Source organism: Impatiens glandulifera, chromosome 3, assembly GCF_907164915.1.
Source record: "Impatiens glandulifera chromosome 3, dImpGla2.1, whole genome shotgun sequence".
NCBI classification, from domain to species: Eukaryota; Viridiplantae; Streptophyta; class Magnoliopsida; order Ericales; family Balsaminaceae; genus Impatiens; species Impatiens glandulifera.
In genome coordinates, this window is record NC_061864.1 from 21,019,613 (window position 1) to 21,040,720 (window position 21,108).

General features: G+C 28.5%; 3 protein-coding genes across 3 annotated transcripts; all 3 read left to right on the forward strand.

The window, feature by feature from the left end:
- The first annotated feature begins 5,490 nt into the window (after positions 1-5,490).
- On the forward strand, positions 5,491-5,829 carry LOC124929975 (auxin-responsive protein SAUR76-like). The gene has a single exon (XM_047470351.1). The coding sequence runs from the start codon at positions 5,491-5,493 to the stop codon at positions 5,827-5,829; it is 339 nt and encodes a 112-aa protein (XP_047326307.1).
- Positions 5,830-11,518: 5,689 nt separating this feature from the next.
- Positions 11,519-13,298, forward strand: LOC124932372 (trihelix transcription factor ASIL2-like). Its single transcript, XM_047472991.1, has one exon. It carries the CDS (start codon positions 11,882-11,884, stop codon positions 13,070-13,072), a length of 1,191 nt encoding a protein of 396 aa, XP_047328947.1. The 5' UTR covers positions 11,519-11,881; the 3' UTR covers positions 13,073-13,298.
- A 2,135-nt stretch (positions 13,299-15,433) lies between these two features.
- Positions 15,434-20,857, forward strand: LOC124929976 (ABC transporter B family member 19-like). Its single transcript, XM_047470352.1, has 9 exons — positions 15,434-16,522; positions 16,612-16,666; positions 16,814-16,989; positions 17,073-17,237; positions 17,328-17,623; positions 17,704-18,020; positions 18,095-18,318; positions 18,418-20,310; positions 20,375-20,857. Exons 1-9 carry the CDS (start codon positions 15,434-15,436, stop codon positions 20,720-20,722), a joined length of 4,563 nt encoding a protein of 1,520 aa, XP_047326308.1. The 3' UTR covers positions 20,723-20,857.
- Positions 20,858-21,108: the final 251 nt, after the last annotated feature.

Consider the following 21,108-nt stretch of genomic DNA (forward strand, 5'->3'; position numbering starts at 1 on the left):
TTATATAATTTACATCATAAGTTATTTTTCTCTCTCCTCTCTCATACCCTCTATTTCTTAATTAAATTTTATTTTTCCATCTCATATATATATATATATATAATTATCGTATATCATTTACAAAATTATCTATATTAATATTAATTCAATATATAAACAATTTTTTTTTATATAAATGAACATAACTTAATAATTTTTATATTTATTTTATTTATATATATATATATAAACAATTTTTTTTAAAAATATACCTACTTTAATAATTTTATATTTTTTTATTTATATATATAAATAAATAATTTTTTTTTTTTTATAAATGCACTTACCTTTATAATTTTTATATTTATTTTATTTATATATATATATATATAAACAATTTTGTAGTTATAAATGTAACTCCCTTCATTATTTTTGTATTTATATTATTTATTTATATATATATAAACAATTTTTTTTAGTTATGAATGTAACTAACTTTATAGATTACACATTTATTATTATTATTATTATTATTATTATTATTATATATATATATATATTTTATAAATGTATATATCTTCATAATTTTTATATTTATTATTATATATATATATATATATATATATAAACAAAAAAAATGGTTATAAATACATCTACCTTCGTATATTACATATTTGTTTTATTTATTTATATATATATACATTTATTTTTTATTATAAATGCATATACCTTATCATTTTTATATTTATATATAATATTACATATTTATTATATATATATATATATATATATATATATATATATATATATATATATATATATATATATATATATATATATATATATATATATATTTGGTTATAATTGCACTTATCTTTATAATTTTTATATTTATTTTATTTCTTATATATATAAGTAATTTTTTTTATTTTTTTTAAAAATGCACCTACCATATATATATATATATATTGAGAGAAATCATAATTTTATATTTAAAAAATTACCTATTTATATATATTTATATTCATATTTTTTATTAAATATTTTAATACTTCGATTCACTCAAATCAAATAAGCCTTATGAATACTATCTAAAAAAATTATTTATATTAAATGAGGTATACATTAAATATTAAATTTATTTATTAAAAATCACCAATTTAACATATATATTTATTAAATATTATTTATAAAATTTAAAATAAAAATTAAATGAATTTTCATTAAAAAAAAATACTTATATTAGTTGTTAATCGATGTTTGATATGTTGAAGTGAGAATAAAAAAGAGCTTGACAAAGACTTTGAAGAGTGCTTTGTTGAGAGTGATATGAAAAAATATGAGTTACAAGATTATGATCAATTGAGAGATTAAGTGGGTATTAATGAGATACAATATATGTTGACATTAAAAGTTTAGATTAAACTTAATTTTTACAAACTAAACTAATTTTAAATTAATTAAATTTAAATAATATTAATTTTATCTAAAATATTTATAGATAAATAATATTTATTTAGTTTTTTTATCGTGTAGGTTCATGCTAGTTTTATAAAATAACCTAATAGCCAATAAAGGTTCATGACTTTCATAAAAAAAAAATTAAAATACTAATTTTATTGTTATCACATTTTTTCAATAAAAAAAAGCCAAAAAATAAGTATTTTTACTTGATGAGCTTATACAAAACTCTCTTTATTGTCCACTTGTAGTCTTTATGCATTTTTTAAAAATAAAAAATAAGGTAAATTTAATAAATATAACAATTTTATTCAACTATACTTTAAAAATAACACAAAAACACATATAAATAAGAGTTGTCATAAAGTTAAAAATATAGATAAAAAAAAATAATAAAAGGATTTTGAGCCCAACAAACAAGAATTAATAGAGCAGATTTTAACAATTTCATATTGAACCTAAATCTCTAATAACAAATGGGCCTCTTAACCTCCTCAAGTTGGCTTAACAGAAAATGGGCCTTGCAAGTAATAATGGATCTAGTAAAAAAATTGATACGGTACAATAATATTTATTTTCACGAAAAATAATTTTGTTTATTTATAAAATAACTAGATTTTAGCTTAATAAAATGTGTATTACAAAATAACATTTTTAAATATAATTTTTAAGAAGAACTTACAATTTTATTATGCTAATAAAAATATATAAATAATGAATATTATAAATCAAATAGAACTAACTTTATAATATTTTCATCGAATTTAGTTATTCGATTAGTTAACTTACAAGATTATCGTGTTGAATTCTCATTTACTTTATTTGTATTGTTAGTATGTCTCTATTAGGTTTTATTCTTGTTTGTGTGTACTATTTTAACCTTTAATCTCAATCGAGTACATTTTTTTCTAGATTCATCGATAATCGAAATCATAATATACTCAATGTTAAGTTAGAACACTAATACCAAATGTGATGCTAAGAACAAAGAACATGAATTCATTGTATAATTTGTTGGACTAAATTCTATACATGGAAATAACTCAAACTTTTTGTGTACAAGATGTAATTCATTATTAATATATGACAAGCCCAAATCAACTTACAAGATACTTGTACTTATAAGATATAGTGTTGAATTCTAATTTATTTTATAATAGTTCGTCTTAGTATGTATCGTGTTCTTGTTTATGCGAACTACTTTAACATTTGATTCCAACTAGTATATTGTTTCCTAGATTCACCATTCATGGCACATTAATACCCAATACCAAGTGAGTATTCATTGTCATAAATGGTTGGATCTCAATTGTATATTAGAAAATACCTCAAACTTTTTGCATGTAATGGACATCATTACATAATATTGAGGATATTCAGAGTCATTATTATTAATATACGACAAGTTCAAGTCAACTTATTAGATCCTTACACTTATAAATTATTGGGTTGAATTCTCATCTACTTTATATGTCTTTTCGGTTTGTCTTCGTATTTGTCGTATTCTTATTTATGTGGACTATGTTAACATTTGATCACAAAGAGTACATTATTCCTAGATAACCAATGCCAACAAAAGAAACATGTATACATTGTAATAATTTGTTGTTATTGAATTGTATAATTGAAAAGATCTCAAACTTTGTTTATTCGAATACGATAAGCCGAAGTCAATTTACAAATTCCCAACACTTATAGTTATCGCGTGAGATTGTCTTCGTTTGTCGTGTTCTTATTTTTTGTTGGCCGCTTTAACCTTTTAACAGATATTGAAACCTATAAAATTTTCTAATTCCATCAAATTTCCATCTACTTAGCAGGTGAAATATTCATGATTCATTGTCAGCCATTAGGTTGTCGGTCACCCTTGATTTGTAGTATATCAATTTATGTTCTTGTAACATTTACTCGTTCGATCGATGCATATTTGTATATGTATGGAACACATCACTTCTCTTATGATTCACGTCTTAATTTTAGATTGACATTGTCAATAAGTGAAGATTTTCATAAAAAAGCCTTAACATAGTTAAACTTATTCAATTCTTGTATGTCCTCCTAAAATGTATTATCTTAGAAACATGACGTGGAGATAACAACAAAATAAATTGTTAATGAATAACAATAATAAAACAAAACAAAATAATTCAAATGTAGATCAAGACATCCAAAACAAAAAGTTCATTAATAATATATGATACGACAAAATATTAATGACTCGAAGAAACCTCACGAATTTAAGTTATTCTCGGAAGCGACAAATATTTATCCCCATTAATCAATCAATATAATACATATACTTTTAATCTATTTCTCATTGACTCTTAATCTATCTATATTTTTTCTTAATCTAAAATGAAATATTTATATCATTTGTTGACAAATAAGGGAACAAAATATATAGGTCCTTGTGGACCATGTAAGATAATTTTCTTAGTCTCTAAATCAGATTACTTTTCTCCCTTCACTTATACAATAATTTCATTTTTTTTTTTACAATATTCCACTTCTAATCTAATATCTACAATATCCTAGTTCAAATATATTTAAACAATTAATTATTTTATTTTTTTCTTATTTGTTTGAGCTCTTTGCTAGTGTCTCATTTGAATGAGATCTAAGTTATATTTAGGAGTGATTACTTCTACCCAAATGGTATGTTATATCTTAAAAATCAGAACATAACCATTTAAATATATATTTTTGGCTTGTTTTAGGAAATGGTATTTTGGTTTTTCAAGTTTTTTCTAAAACTTTGTTTGATAAATATTTTTAAAAAAATATTTATTTGGTTAAATTATCAAAATATTCTTATATTTTAATTTTCTCCTTTCGAGTTAATAAAGGATAATTTTATTATTTAAATATATAAAATGAGTGATTAGATGATTGAAAGTATGAACAAAAGAATAGTTGAATTTTGAAATAAAATCCTTAAAAAACAAAAATTCACACATCAAAATTATTTAGATGGATACACTAAAACTTTTGATAGAGTATTCTAAAAAAAAATCAATATATTCAATTTTGGGCATTATTTAACCCCTAAAAAAATTCAGCCCGAACTAGTTTCTTTTCTTTGATTTGTTTTACAATATTTTTTATTCATATCTAAATTTTAATAATTTGATTTTACCCTATAATTTATCTGTGTTTTGCTCAACAAATATTTTATAAAATTGACCCTAAAAGCCAATATAAGTTCATGTTATTCATCTTTCATCACAAAAAAAAAACTGATTATTGTGTGGTCTTTTTCATTAATAAAAAAAAAAGCCAAAAATTACTAAAATCTGTTTACTTAAGAGCTTGTTTGAGGAAGTTCATTTTTTGGTTTTACTTGTTTTTTTTTTCAAAAAAACCTTATTGGATTAAAAGTAGAAAAAAATGATTCTTATTTATTTTTTATTAAATTATTCTTTATCTTTCTAGATTTTTATTTAATAATTAATTTATATTAAAAAAAATAAGGAATAATTTTGATATTTTAAGAGATAGATAGTTTGATTAAATTGATGATGTGATAGTTATGCTTTTAGATAAAACCTAGGTTTGAAGTTTTCAAACAAGCCTAATGAATCTATACAAAAGTCTTACTGTACACTTCTTGTTTTGATTCATTAATTTAATAAATAAATAAATAAAAAGGTAAAATTAATAAATATAATATTTATATTCAACCATATTTTAATATAACACAAAAGTATATTAAATACACTAATAAAATACAGATAATTATTAGCTGTCAAAAAGTTATAAAATATGTAATATTTTTTTTAAAACCAAACAAACAAGACTTAACAGAGTAGATTTTAACAATTTCCAATTTTCCATATTTCCCGTTTACTCCCATTGGACATAATAAAGAAAGAAACGAGAAAAAAAACATAACAAAATGACACGTTTCTCGTCACGAAGCTGTATAATTGGGTCCCACTAAATCTGATCTGTCTTTCACCAAATTTTTTTTTTACTATAAATACATTTCTCATATACTATTCTTTCTCACAAAATTAAAACCTAAATCCAAGCTCCACTCATAATAACACAATGAAAATCCTAACCAAACTCAGATCTGCATTCAAGAAGTTATTTCTTTCGAAGAAATCTTCAATCCCACCACCTTCCAACTCCGTCTTCCAGACGACGCCGCCGCCACCACCACCGTCGTCGCAGCAGTTACACACTGTTTACGTAGGTAAGTCTCGCCGTAAGTATCTCCTAAATACCGAGATTATCCAACATCCAGTGTTTCAAAATCTTGTTAATAAATCTGACGGTTCTGTTCGTTGTGAGGTTGTTCTGTTTGATCATCTGTTATGGACTATGCAGAATACTGACTCTTCTGATTATGATCTCCTTGACCTAATCGACTTCTACACCTGCTAAATCAAATCAAGTTCGGGTGCAAGTGAATCTGAAAAAATAAATCTAATTTCTATTTTTAGTTTGCATTTCTGTTTAAATAATTAAGATGTTAATTAATTAATGTTTTCTAGATTTTAATGATCTATTGTAAGAGGTTGATGCATGGCTAGCTAACTATTAATGTATGAAGAAAAAGTTTAATGGAATATGATGTTTTAATTTTAACAACTAATTATGTTGATCTTATTATATAAGTAGATATGTAATCTCTTCAAAAGGTGTAAAAAAGTAAAAATAATAAATAAAAGTAGAGAGATTCAACTAGAAAATAAACTATGAATTTTAAATAAAAGAATAATAAATTAACATAAAGCATGCACAGATATTGTAGGGAGTAATCTCTAGTCAAAAAATAAACTACAAATTAATTAATCATTATATTGAGAGATTACACTTTATTTGAGACTATCCACAAAATCTAGACAAGATTTTTAATACAATTAGTTTTAATATGGAAAAAATGTTACACCAATAAATATAAATGTTGTATAGGTAGAGAAAATTATGTGACAGAAATATAATTATATGCCTATACATTATAAAAAAAAAAGGGTCACGTAGTAGAAAAAATATTAATTATTGTTTATGTTATTTGAAACAATAACCATAGTTAAAGTATATATATAAGCATTTGTCATTATTTTTAATTAAGTGTTTTGGTGATAATAATTTAACCAATGTTGTTAGTAGTTAATAAACTAGAGTTATGGGCAACCTTCTTGAGAGTTTTGGGTTCGAGTCCTTCAGGCGATAAGTTATGCGTTTGGTTAAATAAATGTTTTTGTGAGTTATATATATGTTTAACTTGCGGGAATTAGTTGCACTCAAGTAGATAAACGGAACTCAACATTCTAAAAAAAACTAGACATAGGAGCTAGAATTTAGTGAGAAAAAATACTAGTATTTCATTTTTAAAATATCAGCCAACTAATACAAAGTTTTATTATTATTTGTAAAATTTTGATAAATAATAATATTTTTGTACCGGGTTTAAGGGTTTAAGCCTACTATAATCCTAAATAGATCGGTTTACATTTTGAGACATATAAAATAAGTTAAAACTTAAATGTATAGATTTTTACATTAATATAAAAAAAAAACTACACATATTATAATAAAAAAAAATTAAAAGACTTTATATAATAAAATAGATATATTAATTTCAATTCAAGTTTATTTAAATGCAATCAAACACCTTAAATAAAATTTATGATATGGTTACTAACACATTTGGGAAAGATTTTATATTTTGGAGTAAATTGTAAAAAAAAATTAGACTTAAGAAGTAAATAGAATTTTTGCAATCAATGATAATCCGGTTAAGCTCCAAATTTGAGCATCTAGAAAAAGATTTGATGAATTTTCCTATTAATTAAGTTCATGTTAATTATGAATTATTTCATTTATGGTACATGTATACTTTATTACTATTATGTGCATATCATTGATTTATGCAATTTTAATACTTTAAAAATAAGATTAGAAAATCTTGAATATATAACTAATTATATAAATTTTACTCATGTTATATTGTTACTATTTTTCTATAAATCTTACTCTCATCAAATACTAATTTTTTTGTATGCCAATTTTTATATTTTAACATTGTTAGATCGTGAGTGACGATATTTAAATGATAAGTTTAAGAATTTTTTATATGTATAAGTTGATTTTCATTTGCTATATGATTTGTAACTATTTAGGTTAAATTATATCAAATGACAAAAGTCTTGTAAAAAATTAAATAATCTAATTTTAATTCTATATTAGAATTGTATTAAATAAAAGTGGTTCAATAGTAGTATGACTTGTAAATTTGCATTTATTTTTGTATGTCATTGTTAATAAAAAAAATTGTTTATATTTATTATATTAGTTGGTTTGATGTACTTTAACTGAAAATTTAAATGCTTGTTTGAAAGTTTTGCTTGAATATGTGAGAAAGACTATACTCTTTTAGGACATATGTAAAAATATTGTGATATCTAATATTTGCATGCCACTAATTCAAGGTATGTTTGATTTTGATTATAATCGAAATATCCCAATTAGGGGAGAATTTGATCGGTTGTAATAGCACCGAAGAAATAAGTCGCTATTGTGTAATAAATTGCTATAATAATTTTATTGAATAAGGTATTACATATAATAAAATTAACCATGTATTATCTAGTGTTTAGCGAATAACTTTTATAATTTTAAACAAATAAAAGAATAATTTAAAGCAATTAAACATACATATAACGTTAACGATTCAAATAAGTTAAATATTATAAACTTATCTGAGATCTTAATGAATAAACTTGAGTGAATAACTTAGTTGTGAATAAGATGAATTAAATTAATTAATCTTAAGTTTGATTATACATGCTATAAAATTTAGCAAATTTAAGTTTTTATTTGAATATTTCATCAAATTTTTTAAATATTGTTTATAATTTATTTATATTATTATATTGTAGTAATTTTATTTATTTATTTTTAATTATCGATATAATTCTAGTATTGTTTAAGATATTTAATTTCTGTAAGGGTTGTGACGGTGATGTCATTTAGTTCTGCTTTAATTTAAAAAAAATAAAAAATAAAAAGTATTTAATTTTTATTAAAATAAATAAAATTGATTTAAATAGAGGTACTATCATAGTAAATTAATAAAATATTTTTACTTTTATTTAATACATTATCACAACTTAATATTATATATATATATATATATATATATATATATATATATATATATATATATTAATTAGAGCAATGTTGGTAGTGATGCATGTGATTGAGTTTGGTGATAATAATAATAATAATAATAATAAAATAATAAATTTTTAATATAATTCTACTTTTTGTAATTATATTTTGTTATAATATTATTTTTTAAAATTGATAAAGTAAAAGTAAAAGTAGAAGTTATTTTATTTTTATTTTATACAAAAGATATTTTTTATAGGTAAGAAGTAAATGAGAAAATTAATTTTTGATAAATGTTTAGATCATAATAATAAAATAGATTTTCATTATTTTAAAAAGTATATATTTTATTTTACTTTAAAAAAAAGAAAATTACCAAATAAGCTCAGTCCTTTATTTAGTCATGAAAAAACCAATGCGAGGAAACGCTAAAATCACATCCCGACTTAATTTAGAGTATTTTTTTTTAAAAAATAAAATAAAAATTAAATTTATGATATTTAATTTGTTTCAAATCAATATTTATTTATTTATATGCCTATAAATAAAATATAATAAAATATGGGTAATTAGAAAAGTATACATTTGATGGGCTAACCCATGATGAAGAAAAAAAAAATATTAGAAAAAGGAAGTTTAGGGTCCAAGGTTTGTTGGACTTTACGGGCCGGGCCGGGCCGACTCTTCCCTTACCAATATAAAACAACAATCCATTAAGGTATTCAAATTATCACATGTGCTTTAAATGATATACATAAAAAGGACAAAGTTAAAAATTATTAAATTTGAATTATGTCTATAATTATGCATTATTTTATATTATTCAGTTTAAATTTCAAATTCTATAATTTAGAACACATATTTTTTCAAAAAAAATAAAACTTTCTAACAATCCTACAAACACTTAAGAGTTTTTTTTTCTCTTCAATTTATGCTTACAACTAATTAAGATGACTAAATTTTTTTTTAAAAAAAATATCTATTAAAAGTTCCAAATTCAATTTATACATAAAGAAAACTTAAATTGAAGTTTACCTTTAAAATTCAATAACCATAAATAAAACTAAAAATATATTATCTTCTACAATATATTAAAGATTTGAAATTGAGCATAATATATAATAAAATTTTGAAAAGGTTATATTTTATTATCTTTAATACTATATATTCAGTTATTTATATATTTATATTATTCTGTTGAAATTTTAAAAAAAATATTATTCTCTAATTTAAGTAATAAAAGTCTTAAATATATAAGAAAAAAAGAAAACACATAATAATTTTTTCGGGTAACAAGTGACCTACGTTATAATAAAAAATAAAAACTCTTTTATCTATTATTTTTATCCAAAATAAAACTTTTAAATATGAAAAATGTTCATACTAATGTTAGAATAACTCAAGTAAATTTGTTTTGGAAGTGTTGTAAAAATTTTCAAAAAATAGTTTTATAGAAAACTGTTTGCTCGACTTGTGTCTTGTGTCCGCTCGAGAACCATGCTTAATTATTGCACAATTTAATTAATATAGTTTTCAATGTCAACATGACCGATTGATATTAAATTATTTACTATATAAACTTTCACTCTTCTTCCAAATTGTTTCATAATTCAATTCATTTTGGGCAGAATATCATATTTGTGCTTTTTATTGGACCATTTGATATTTAAAAAAAAAATATAAACATCAAAATTTATAATTATTTTATTAAAGTTATAAAAAATAAAGTTTTATCTTTAATAATTTAAAATGTCGTTAACTTAATATATATAGTGACATTTATAAATAAATAAAATGATTCACCTACTTTATTTAAGCGAGTCAACTTAAAATATTTCTCATTTATATATTATTTCTTGTATTTATTTTAATTTTATATTAGAAATAATAAAATATACATGTTTTGAAACAATGATGAAATGCTCAGTAATTTAACTATTAATTATTTTTTTTTATTGAATTTAGAGTTTTGACTAATAATTATTTTAAATTTAGGAGTCAAATCACTATTAAATTAGTGGCACGTATTTTTTATTATTTTATTTATAAATATCACGTATATAATAAATTAATGTTATTTAAAATAAAGCTCATTTTATATAATTTTAACCATTTAAAACTTCAAATTGTGTGAGTGTTGACAGAAAAGATCCGAACTCAAATTGACCAAAATATAGAGCCCAATCAATCTAACCATATATATATATATAATGATGCTTAATTTTTAAAGTTTTCGAATTGTCGGGTCGAAAGTTATGATTAATTTAAATATATATATATGAAAGTAAATGGATACTTGGGTCAAATTGTGAGTTGATCCGCCATAAACTTAAAACGGTTAAAAATAAAATTAAAAATGTTATAGATATGGTTTGAACTTGCAACCTAACAAAAATAAATAAAACCTTTTAATCAACTATGCTAATAACACTTTGTATTTTAAATTTAACACCAAATTTAATAAACACGGGGCATTTTAACAATATAAGTTCAACTTTTTAACTAACTAATATATATATATATAATTAATGATATTTAATTTTTAAAATGTCCGAAATGTCTGGTCGAAAACTGTAGTTAATTTGGATATATATATATATGAGAGTAAATGAATACTTGAGTCGAATTGTGGGTTGACCCATCCATAAATATTTTTACGGTAATATTCGAGATACATGCTAGTTTGGCTAATAATAATATTTTTTTAGTCTTAATTCTTGATTAAGACATAATTTACAATTTAATCATCGTTCACAATATAATTAATTAAGTCCAATTAGGCATATGTACTTTTTTATTTCAATTTATACGAACTGTTAATCCAATAAAGAAAATAAAATTCAGACATTTTCGGAATTTATTTATTTAAAGCAAATTACCGCGAGACATTTTAATTTTTAATTTTAATTTTTGATCAGGATGTTCGGGGTATTTTAGTAAAAAGAAAGAATGGACGGGTAGATGAAAGAGTTTATAGAGAGGGAGGTCCACCAAGTCCGCCGGTATGACGCTCCGATGACGGATTTCCCGGAAATACCCAATAAGATCATAACAAATTATCATCCAACAGTCCACAATATTCCACGTGTCCATCCTTATTGGTCCCGCCTTTGCCGACGGCGTCAAAGCCCACCGGTTTCTTTCAACCGGTGATGAATCAAAAAGCCCAATTCCTCCGTTTATATATTCCGTCAATTTATATCGCCTCCGGTCAAGTCTCAAAGCCCTAACCTAACCGTACCCCCTTTCTCTCTCCTCTTTCTCTCTCTCTCTATCTCTACAGAAGATCATCGGAGATCTCATCAATTCGATCTATTCCATGGAAGACGACGATGAAATCCAATCGCATCCGTCTCCAGATTCCGGATCTCCGATTTCACCTCCATCCAACGGCCGGATTACTGTCACCGTCGCCGCGGCGCCGCCTCAGAAGCCTCTCACTCTAGCTTTGCCGATACAACAAGGAGGAGGAGGAGGAGGAGGAAGAACTCCCGCCGCCGCCAACGGCGGTGGACGAGAAGATTGCTGGAGCGAAGGAGGTACGAAACTGTTAATCGATGCTTGGGGAGAGAGATACTTGGAGCTTAGCAGAGGGAATCTGAAGCAGAAACATTGGAAGGAAGTTGCGGATGTTGTAAGTAGACAGGATGATTACTCTAAGACGCCGAAGACGGATATTCAGTGTAAGAATCGTATCGATACGGTGAAGAAGAAGTATAAAGCTGAGAAAGCGAAGATTAGCGCCGGCGGCGGTCCTAGTAAGTGGTTGTTTTATGATAGACTTGATTACTTGATCGGTCCTACTGCTAAGATCGGTGCATCTCCATCTTCAACTGGAGCTCTTAAGATTGTACCTGTTGGTATCCCCGTCGGTTCTCGATCGGCTAACCAATTCCAACAACAACAACAGAAGAAGCCGAAGCAGAATCTCCGTAGACGAGCGCCGGTTGATTCTGATTCATCTCATTCTGATCCAGAACCTTCACCTGATTCAACTGATAGTTTTCCTCCAGAGTCTTATGAAAGAAAAAGACCAAGGATTAAGAAGAGAGATATGAATTCTATTGTTCCACCATTGCATCATAACAACCACCATCATCAACATCATCAACAACAACAACAACAACCGGTAGCTCCTACTCCTGCTCCTCCTAATCGAGTGAAGGATAACAGCGGTGGTGGTGTGAAAGAAGAGACGAACAGGGGGAATTCAGTAAGGGAGCTGACTCGTGCGATTATCAAATTTGGGGAGGCGTTTGAACAAGCTGAGACTTCTAAGCTACAACAGGTGATGGAGATGGAGAAACAGAGGATGAAATTTACAAAGGAGCTTGAGTTACAAAGAATGCAGTTTTATATGAAAACTCAGCTTGAACTTTCTCAGATTAAACGTAGGAGAGTTGGGAACAACAACAACAACAACAACAATCATCACCATCTTAACAACAACAACATCATCAACAACAGCATGGCGAACAACAACAACAATAATAGCGAAAGCAGCAGTTAGCAGCAGCGTCAATTTTAGTAATAGATTTAAGTGGAAGGGGGAAGATGAAGAAGAGGAAGAACAGGAAGAAGATTACTCTGCAGGCTTATTACAGGTTTGAGAAATTTGTATTACTAGTAGTGAATTAAAATAATTATATTCTTACTAATTAGCCTTGTTGAAGATCTTGATGAATGTTTGATGATGATGGAGTTTCATTTGTAATTTAAATCATTGTTACTCAGCCAATTATTCTGAGATTACACTATAATTTCATCTGCAAACCCCCATCTTTCTTTCTTTCTGGGTGATTGATTGATGATGATGATGAACACCATGAATATTATTAGGGATAATCAAATCAAGCAAGCAGCTTGAAATTTGAATGTTAATGTTCTTCCTTTGCCTCATATCTCTGATTTATTAACTCCTATTTCATCAATTTTGTATTTTTTTTGGTTGGAATTATTTCAAAATCATATAATTTATTAATTTTCTATATTATTATAGAAACATTGAACTACATGAAAAGTACAGTTCATCTCGGGATGTCCTAAAAGGCTTTATACCTAGGTAGAAAAAAAAAAGCATTGGAAATGAATGAGGTGCTGTTTTCTTTTAGTAATTTATTTATTTATTATTATATATATTTAATTTAGAGAGTTAATACAAATTTTGTAGGTTCAATTCATGTTACTTTATTCTAGTGAGTTTTATTATTATACAAATAAAAATGGTTTTTATTATTTTATAATTTGAGAGTCAAGGTTGTAACCAACATAATAGTTCATATATTTAAAGTCTACTCTTTGAATGCTAAACAAATTATAAGATTTTGGTTGATGGAAAGAAAACTAACCAACATAATATATATGGATTGTTTGGCCTTCAATGTTCTATAGGTTAATGTTTTCTTAATACTTTGACAATAATAACATTTTTATTTAATAATCAAGATTTAATATAATAAACTCATATGGTCTTAGGGTGAGGCAAGCTCTAGCCCATCTTCCCTAACACTTTTTTCTTAATAATATTTTTAAAGCTTTTACAAGACTAAATTATTACACTTTTTTTTCTTTTTTTTTAAATTTAAATACAAAAGTATTACATGTTTTTAATATAAAATATTAAATAAATAAAAATATAATATTTGTTTAAGAAAACTAGGATAAGGATGGTAAATGAGTCAAGTCAGCTCGATTCAATTAAGTATTTATTAGTACGACTCGAGCGAAATTATAAATTTAAACTCGACTTGACTATTTATCTACCAACTCGTCTCGATTCGAAAAACTTTAACTAAAATTAAATTTTCAAATATTTATAAAAAAATATTTATTTTAAATTTTAATATTAAAATAAATAAAAATTACATTATTTATTATCGAACTCGAAAAAACTCGACAGAACATCGAACAAATATTATATGAGCTTGATCTCAACTCGAATATTAAACGAGTCGGTTAGAACTCCAAAGTCAAAACTCAATCGAACAGCATGGATGAAATGACAATGCAAATTATTATTGTTTTTATGAAAAAATAATATTAAACTTTAATAAAGATAAGTGAATAAATAATTAAGTCGAAAACTCTTTTATTATATTTAGACTATCATATAAAAATATAATAGTATGAGAACAAAGCTTGACCATACAATTGAGGAAACTTAATTAAGTAATCATCTACACTGAAAACATTGTTTATCATATGGCTTATGCTAATCTGAATCAAATTATTATTATTATTATTATTATTATTATTTATTTGACTCAAGCACTTCCGCCTGCTACTCTACAGGCTAAAGCCGGCATCCCATTTCCATTCAAACTAGTCCCTATTTTAAAACATAACCACAAAATGAATAATTGTTTTTATTGAAAACTTAATTCATAAAATTTATAAATAATAAAATTAAAAGATATATTTAATAATATACAAAATAAAACTCATCTATTCTTATTAAAAATGTCTTAATTGGAGTAAATAATATATGTATTAACTTATTCCATATAATAAATTATAAAATTTAAAAATTATATAAGACAAGCGGATAGATCAATGGGAAACAAACCAAACTTATATTCCGAGGCCAGCTGGCAGCTTGGTACTCCAAAGCTGATCCATTTTATTTATTTATTTATTAATTAATATTTGAATAAGAATAAAAAACAACCCTTTCACTTTGGTAATATATACAAATAGCCCTTTAAGTTGGTATAATTTCATATAATTTAAAAGTTAGTAGTAAAATTTACAATATTAATAAAAGTTCAAGAGCCTTTATTTGTACTTAATATTTCCTTCTATATACATCTTCATTTGCAGTTAAACCCGCCAAATTCATTCAGAGTCGTCTCTTTAAACTGATCAAATCGCCATGGCCGACTCGTCGTTCGAGCTCGGCCACTCATTTTCCAGCGGTCCAAGTAACCACCACCACCGCACACGCCGCCGCTACACCACCACACCAGTCACCTCCCGTAGCCACAACAACACCGCTCACTCTTTCTCAAACAGTTTCTCCATCGCCGGAACTCCTCATCGAAACCGTCACAATCCAACTCCGTCATCTCCTTTTGCAACTGACGATGATATTTCATGGCATGGAGATCTCTCTTGGCAATTTGAATCAACCGGATGGCGTAGAAATCAGAATCTCGGTGTAGCTCTTAGTCCGTGGGCTTTTACTGCAGGAACTCCTTACAACAGGACTTTCAAGCAATCGGCTAATGATTACTACCTTTCGCGTACGTTTAATAATCCTTATTATTACTCTGATGATAATTCACGATACGATCCGGTTCCTTCCGGGAGGATTGAACTTCAGAGCTATGTTGATGTTGAAGGACCGTCGCTTATGCATAAATCGAATAGATCGCCAACAATTTTGGGATTGGAAACTATTAATGAGCAAGACAGTGCAGGAAATAGCGGTCCTCTCGCTGGAAATAGAGATTCCAATTTCAGAAATCAACTTCCGAGTCGGTTTAGTAGATTAAATTCTCATGCGAGCGATAACGATGATGGATCTGAAAACAATTTTGATGATCAGTCAGATGATGATGGATTCCATGGTAGTTATCATCGTGATAATCGTCATCATCATACTGTTCTTCGTAGCCATAATCTGGAAGACTATTACAGTGACAACAATGATAGATTTTCAACCATTAGTCATCGTAATTACGAGAAAGGTCATGAAATGGATGGACGATCTTCTTATGCTGTAGAACAACATGAAGAAGAAGAATACGATGAAGAGCCTCCTCCGCAGCCAGTTGGTCTTTTCAGCTTGTTCAAGTACTCGAGTAAGTTTGATATGATTCTTGTGATGTTTGGCTGTTTGGGGGCATTCATCAATGGTGGATCACTTCCTTGGTATTCTTTTCTCTTTGGTCGATTTGTTAACAAGATAGCTAAAGAATCAGATGATGATAAAACCACAATGATGAAGGATGTCAGTACGGTATGGCTATGAACTTTTCTTACTAGGTTCTTTAAGTTTTAAAATTTCTCTTGTTTAACTGATTTTTCTTCTTTCTTTTGTTTGCTTAGATATGCATACTCATGGCTGGATTATCTGCAATAGTTATAATTGGAGCTTACTTAGGTAATCTATAAAACAAACCCTTCAATAGATTAGTTGTTCAGCTTCATTTGGGATTCATTCGCGATTTCTCAAACAGATTCAGATCCAGAAGTGTTTTCAAATGAATAAAATTCGTATTTCTAACGCGATATTGGTGCATATTGACAGAGATCAGCTGCTGGAGATTGGTGGGGGAAAGGTCAGCTCATCGGATTAGAACAAAATATTTGCAGGCCGTGTTGAGGCAAGATATTGCATTCTTCGACAAAGAAATCAGCACCGGAGACATCATGCACGGTATCTCCAGCGATGTGGCCCAAATTCAAGAAGTGATGGGGGAGAAGGTTATTACTGGAAACACCATTAAATTTAGTTTTCAAACGATTTTGTATCTGAAATGTTTCCAAATTTGCTCTTATTACTGCAGATGGCACACTTCATCCATCACATATTTACCTTCATATGTGGCTATTTGGTTGGTTTTATTAGATCATGGAAAATTTCTCTAGCTGTTTTTGCAGTCACACCATTAACTATGTTCTGTGGAATAGCATATAAAGCTGTGTATATTGGTCTAACAGGAAAAGAAGAGGTAACAAGGATTGATTAGTTTTTTCATTATAACAACTTCAACTTTTTGTTTCTATACTAACTCTTCTTCGTTTCGTTTTGTTTTCAAAAGGCTTCTTATAGGAAAGCCGGAGGCATTGCAGAACAAACCATTAGTTCGGTCAGAACCATATTCTCATTTGTAATGGAAGATGAAATGATCGCTAAGTATACAGATTTGTTGGCAAAAGGCGTCCCTTTAGGAGTGAAGATGGGGTTTTCGAAGGGTGCTGGAATGGGTGTTATTTATTTGGTCACTTACTCAACTTGGGCACTTGCTTTCTGGTATGGAGCTATCTTGGTTGCTAAAAAAGAGATTACTGGAGGTGATGCTATTGCTTGTTTTTTTGGTGTAAATGTTGGTGGAAGGTAAATAAATTGATACTTCAAAATGGGCTCAAAATAACTAACATAACAAAAGATTTCTTATGCAATTATCAATAATGTAGGGGATTGGCATTGGCTTTGTCATATTTCGCTCAGTTTTCTCAAGGAACAGTAGCTGCTGGTAGAGTTTTCGAAATCATAGAAAGAGTGCCGGAAATTGACCCTTATAGCCCTCATGGGAAGGAGTTGACGAATACACGTGGGAGAATTGAGTTTAAGGGGGTAACTTTTGCATACCCTTCTCGTCCAACCGCTATGATCCTTAACTCTTTGAGTCTAGTTATTCCTCCGTCTAAGACTCTTGCTCTTGTTGGAGCTAGTGGAGGTGGGAAATCAACTGTTTTTGCTCTAATTGAGAGATTTTATGATCCTACAATAGGTATGCAAGTTTTTCAATACATTTTTTGTTATGTTGTGAAAGTTTGTACATTAATATTTGTTATGGCTTGGTAGGATTGGTGACCTTAGATGGTCATGACATAAAGACATTACAAGTGAAATGGCTTAGAACTCAAATAGGTATGGTGGGTCAAGAACCAGTCCTATTTGCTACTACTATTCTAGAAAATGTGATGATGGGTAAGGAGAATGCGACGAAGAAGGAAGCAGTAGCAGCTTGTATTGCCTCCGATGCTCACACCTTCATTTCCGACCTTCCTTGGGGATACGACACACAGGTCAGAGAGATAATTTGAATAAATCTAAGTGGGTATTTTCAAATAATTTTGTTTCATGCATGCTATTGGTGTACTAAATTCTATCTACTCATTGAATAGGTTGGAGACAGAGGAACGTTACTCTCAGGTGGTCAAAAACAGAGGATAGCATTAGCTCGAGCCATGATAAAGGACCCAAAAATCCTTCTCTTAGACGAGCCAACAAGCGCATTAGATCCCGAATCAGAATCACTCGTTCAACGAGCCATTGACAAGATCTCATCAGGAAGAACCACGCTCGTAATCGCTCACAGGCTAGCAACTGTCCGAAATGCCAACTCAATTGTTGTCCTCAATCAAGGGTCTGTAGCCGAAATTGGTAACCATAAGACACTAATGGAGAATACCGGCTTATACTACAATCTCGTCAAGTTAGCCACAGAACCCGTATCTAAACAACCAACAACATCAAACTCAAACTCAACCCACGTGATCACTAAAGACAATAACTTCTCTGTTTATGAGAAATCTGTTCAAGAAGAATCACAGGTGGAAGAAGATGAAGTGGAGAAGGAGAAAATTCGAGAATTTAAGATGTCTGAAGTATGGAGTTTGCAGAAACCGGAGCTGGCCATACTTTTGGTTGGGTTTTCACTTGGAATGGTGGCTGGTGCTATTCTATCAATCTTCCCTTTAATCCTAGGTGAAGCTCTGAAAGTTTATTTCGATCCAGATAAAGAGAAGATGAAAAGAGAAGTAGCCCAAATGTGTTTAATACTCGTTGGACTTGGCATTGGATGCATACTCTCCATGACCGGTCAGCAAGGTTTCTGTGGATGGGCTGGAACAAACCTCACAAAGAGAGTAAGATCATTCCTATTCAAATCCATATTAAGACAAGAACCAGCCTGGTTCGATTTCGAAGAGAATTCAACCGGCATTCTTATTTCTCGCCTCTCCACCGACTCCATCTGTTTCCGTTCCGTTCTCGGCGATCGATTTTCAGTTCTCTTAATGGGTTTGAGTTCAGCTGCAGTAGGACTCGGAATCTCGTTTAGTCTAGAATGGAGATTAACTCTTTTAGCTGCAGCCCTCACTCCATTCACACTCGGTGCGAGTTATTTCAGCTTGTTAATCAACGTCGGACCTAAACTAGACAACTCATCTTACACAAAAGCTAGCAATATTGCTGCCGGCGCAGTTTCGAATATAAGAACAGTCGCGACATTCTCTACTCAATCACAAATCGTTAAAAAATTCGACGAGGCCTTGGCCGAGCCGAAGCAAACGTCGGTCAAACGTTCACAGATACTCGGGTTCGCGTTGGGATTATCTCAAGGCGCGATGTACGGATCCTACACGTTAACCTTATGGTTTGGAGCTTATCTTGTGAAAAAAAACAAGACAGATTTTGGAGATGTTTATAAGATCTTTCTTATACTCGTACTAAGTTCGTTTTCAGTCGGGCAATTAGCTGGATTGGCACCCGATACTTCGTCGGCTGTGAACGCGATTCCGGCTGTTTTGGAAGTGATGAAACGTAAGTCGTTGATTGAGGATAATAAAAGAAAGGGAATGAAGAATGACGCGATGTTGGCTAATAAGGGTGCGTTTGATATTGAATTTAAGAAGGTGACTTTTAGGTATCCTTCGAGGGCGGATATTGTTGTGTTGAGGGAGTTTAGTTTGAAGGTGAAAGGTGGGAAGAAAGTGGGTATTGTTGGTGGAAGTGGGTCTGGGAAATCGACTGTTATTTGGATGATACAGAGGTTTTATGATCCGAATGAAGGTAGGGTTTTGATGGGTGGTGTGGATTTGAGAGAGTTAAGTGTGAAGTGGGTTAGGAGACAAATAGCTTTGGTTGGTCAAGAACCAGCTTTATTTGCTGGGAGTATAAGAGAAAATATTGCATTTGGTGATTTAAATGCTAGTTGGGTTGAAATTGAAGAATCTGCTAAAGAAGCTTATATTCATAAGTTCATTTGTAGCCTTCCACAAGGATATGACACTCAAGTAAGTACCTATAAACTACTCTCAATTGAAGCCCATTTCTAAACATTTTCTTGGTTATATATAGGTTGGTCAGAGTGGAGTGCAATTGTCGGGTGGGCAAAAACAGAGGATTGCGATAGCAAGAGCCATGTTGAAGAAATCGAAGATATTATTACTAGACGAAGCTAGTAGTGCGCTAGATTTGGAATCGGAAAGACATATTCAAACTGCATTAAGCAAGGCTTCGAGGAAAGCCACAACCATTGTAGTGGCTCACCGGTTATCGACCATTAGAGATGCGGATTTGATTGCCGTGGTTAAGGAAGGTAGGGTCGTGGAGTATGGAAGCCACCAAGCTCTATTGGATTCAAATGTTAATGGTGCTTATGCGACTATGATTCGAGCCCAAACGGAGACTGATGCTTTTGCTTAAGCAGTAGATTGGTAACTTTGTGCCATCTTTGAGATTTCTATTTTTATTTATTTGAATTGTAATTCTAACTCCAATCCTTTTACAATGAGAATTGAATTATAATTTTGATTTTATGTTAAAAAAAACTTTAATTTATTTAAAAATATAATATATAACTAGCATGTAGACCATGCATTTGCACGAGAAATGATATAAAAAATAAGAAAAAAATTATAGTGAAAATTTGATAGCATTTTTAATCTCTTCTCACATATATATTCAAATTAACCACATCTCTCACTCAACAATTTGAACACTTTAAAAATTAAGCATCATTATATATATATATATATATATAATTAGTTAATTAGTTAAAAAATTGAACTTATATGTTAAAACGTCACGCG

Bases quoted from the DNA above. Each gene is read 5' to 3' on its own strand.
- LOC124932372 (XM_047472991.1), top strand. From the start codon at position 11,882: ATGGAAGACGACGATGAAATCCAATCGCATCCGTCTCCAGATTCCGGA.
- LOC124929976 (XM_047470352.1), top strand. From the start codon at position 15,434: ATGGCCGACTCGTCGTTCGAGCTCGGCCACTCATTTTCCAGCGGTCCA. The intron at 16,990-17,072 runs GTTATTACTGGA...TTATTACTGCAG, and splicing joins AAGAAGTGATGGGGGAGAAG to ATGGCACACTTCATCCATCA. The intron at 17,624-17,703 runs GTAAATAAATTG...TCAATAATGTAG, and splicing joins GGTGTAAATGTTGGTGGAAG to GGGATTGGCATTGGCTTTGT.
- LOC124929975 (XM_047470351.1), top strand. From the start codon at position 5,491: ATGAAAATCCTAACCAAACTCAGATCTGCATTCAAGAAGTTATTTCTT.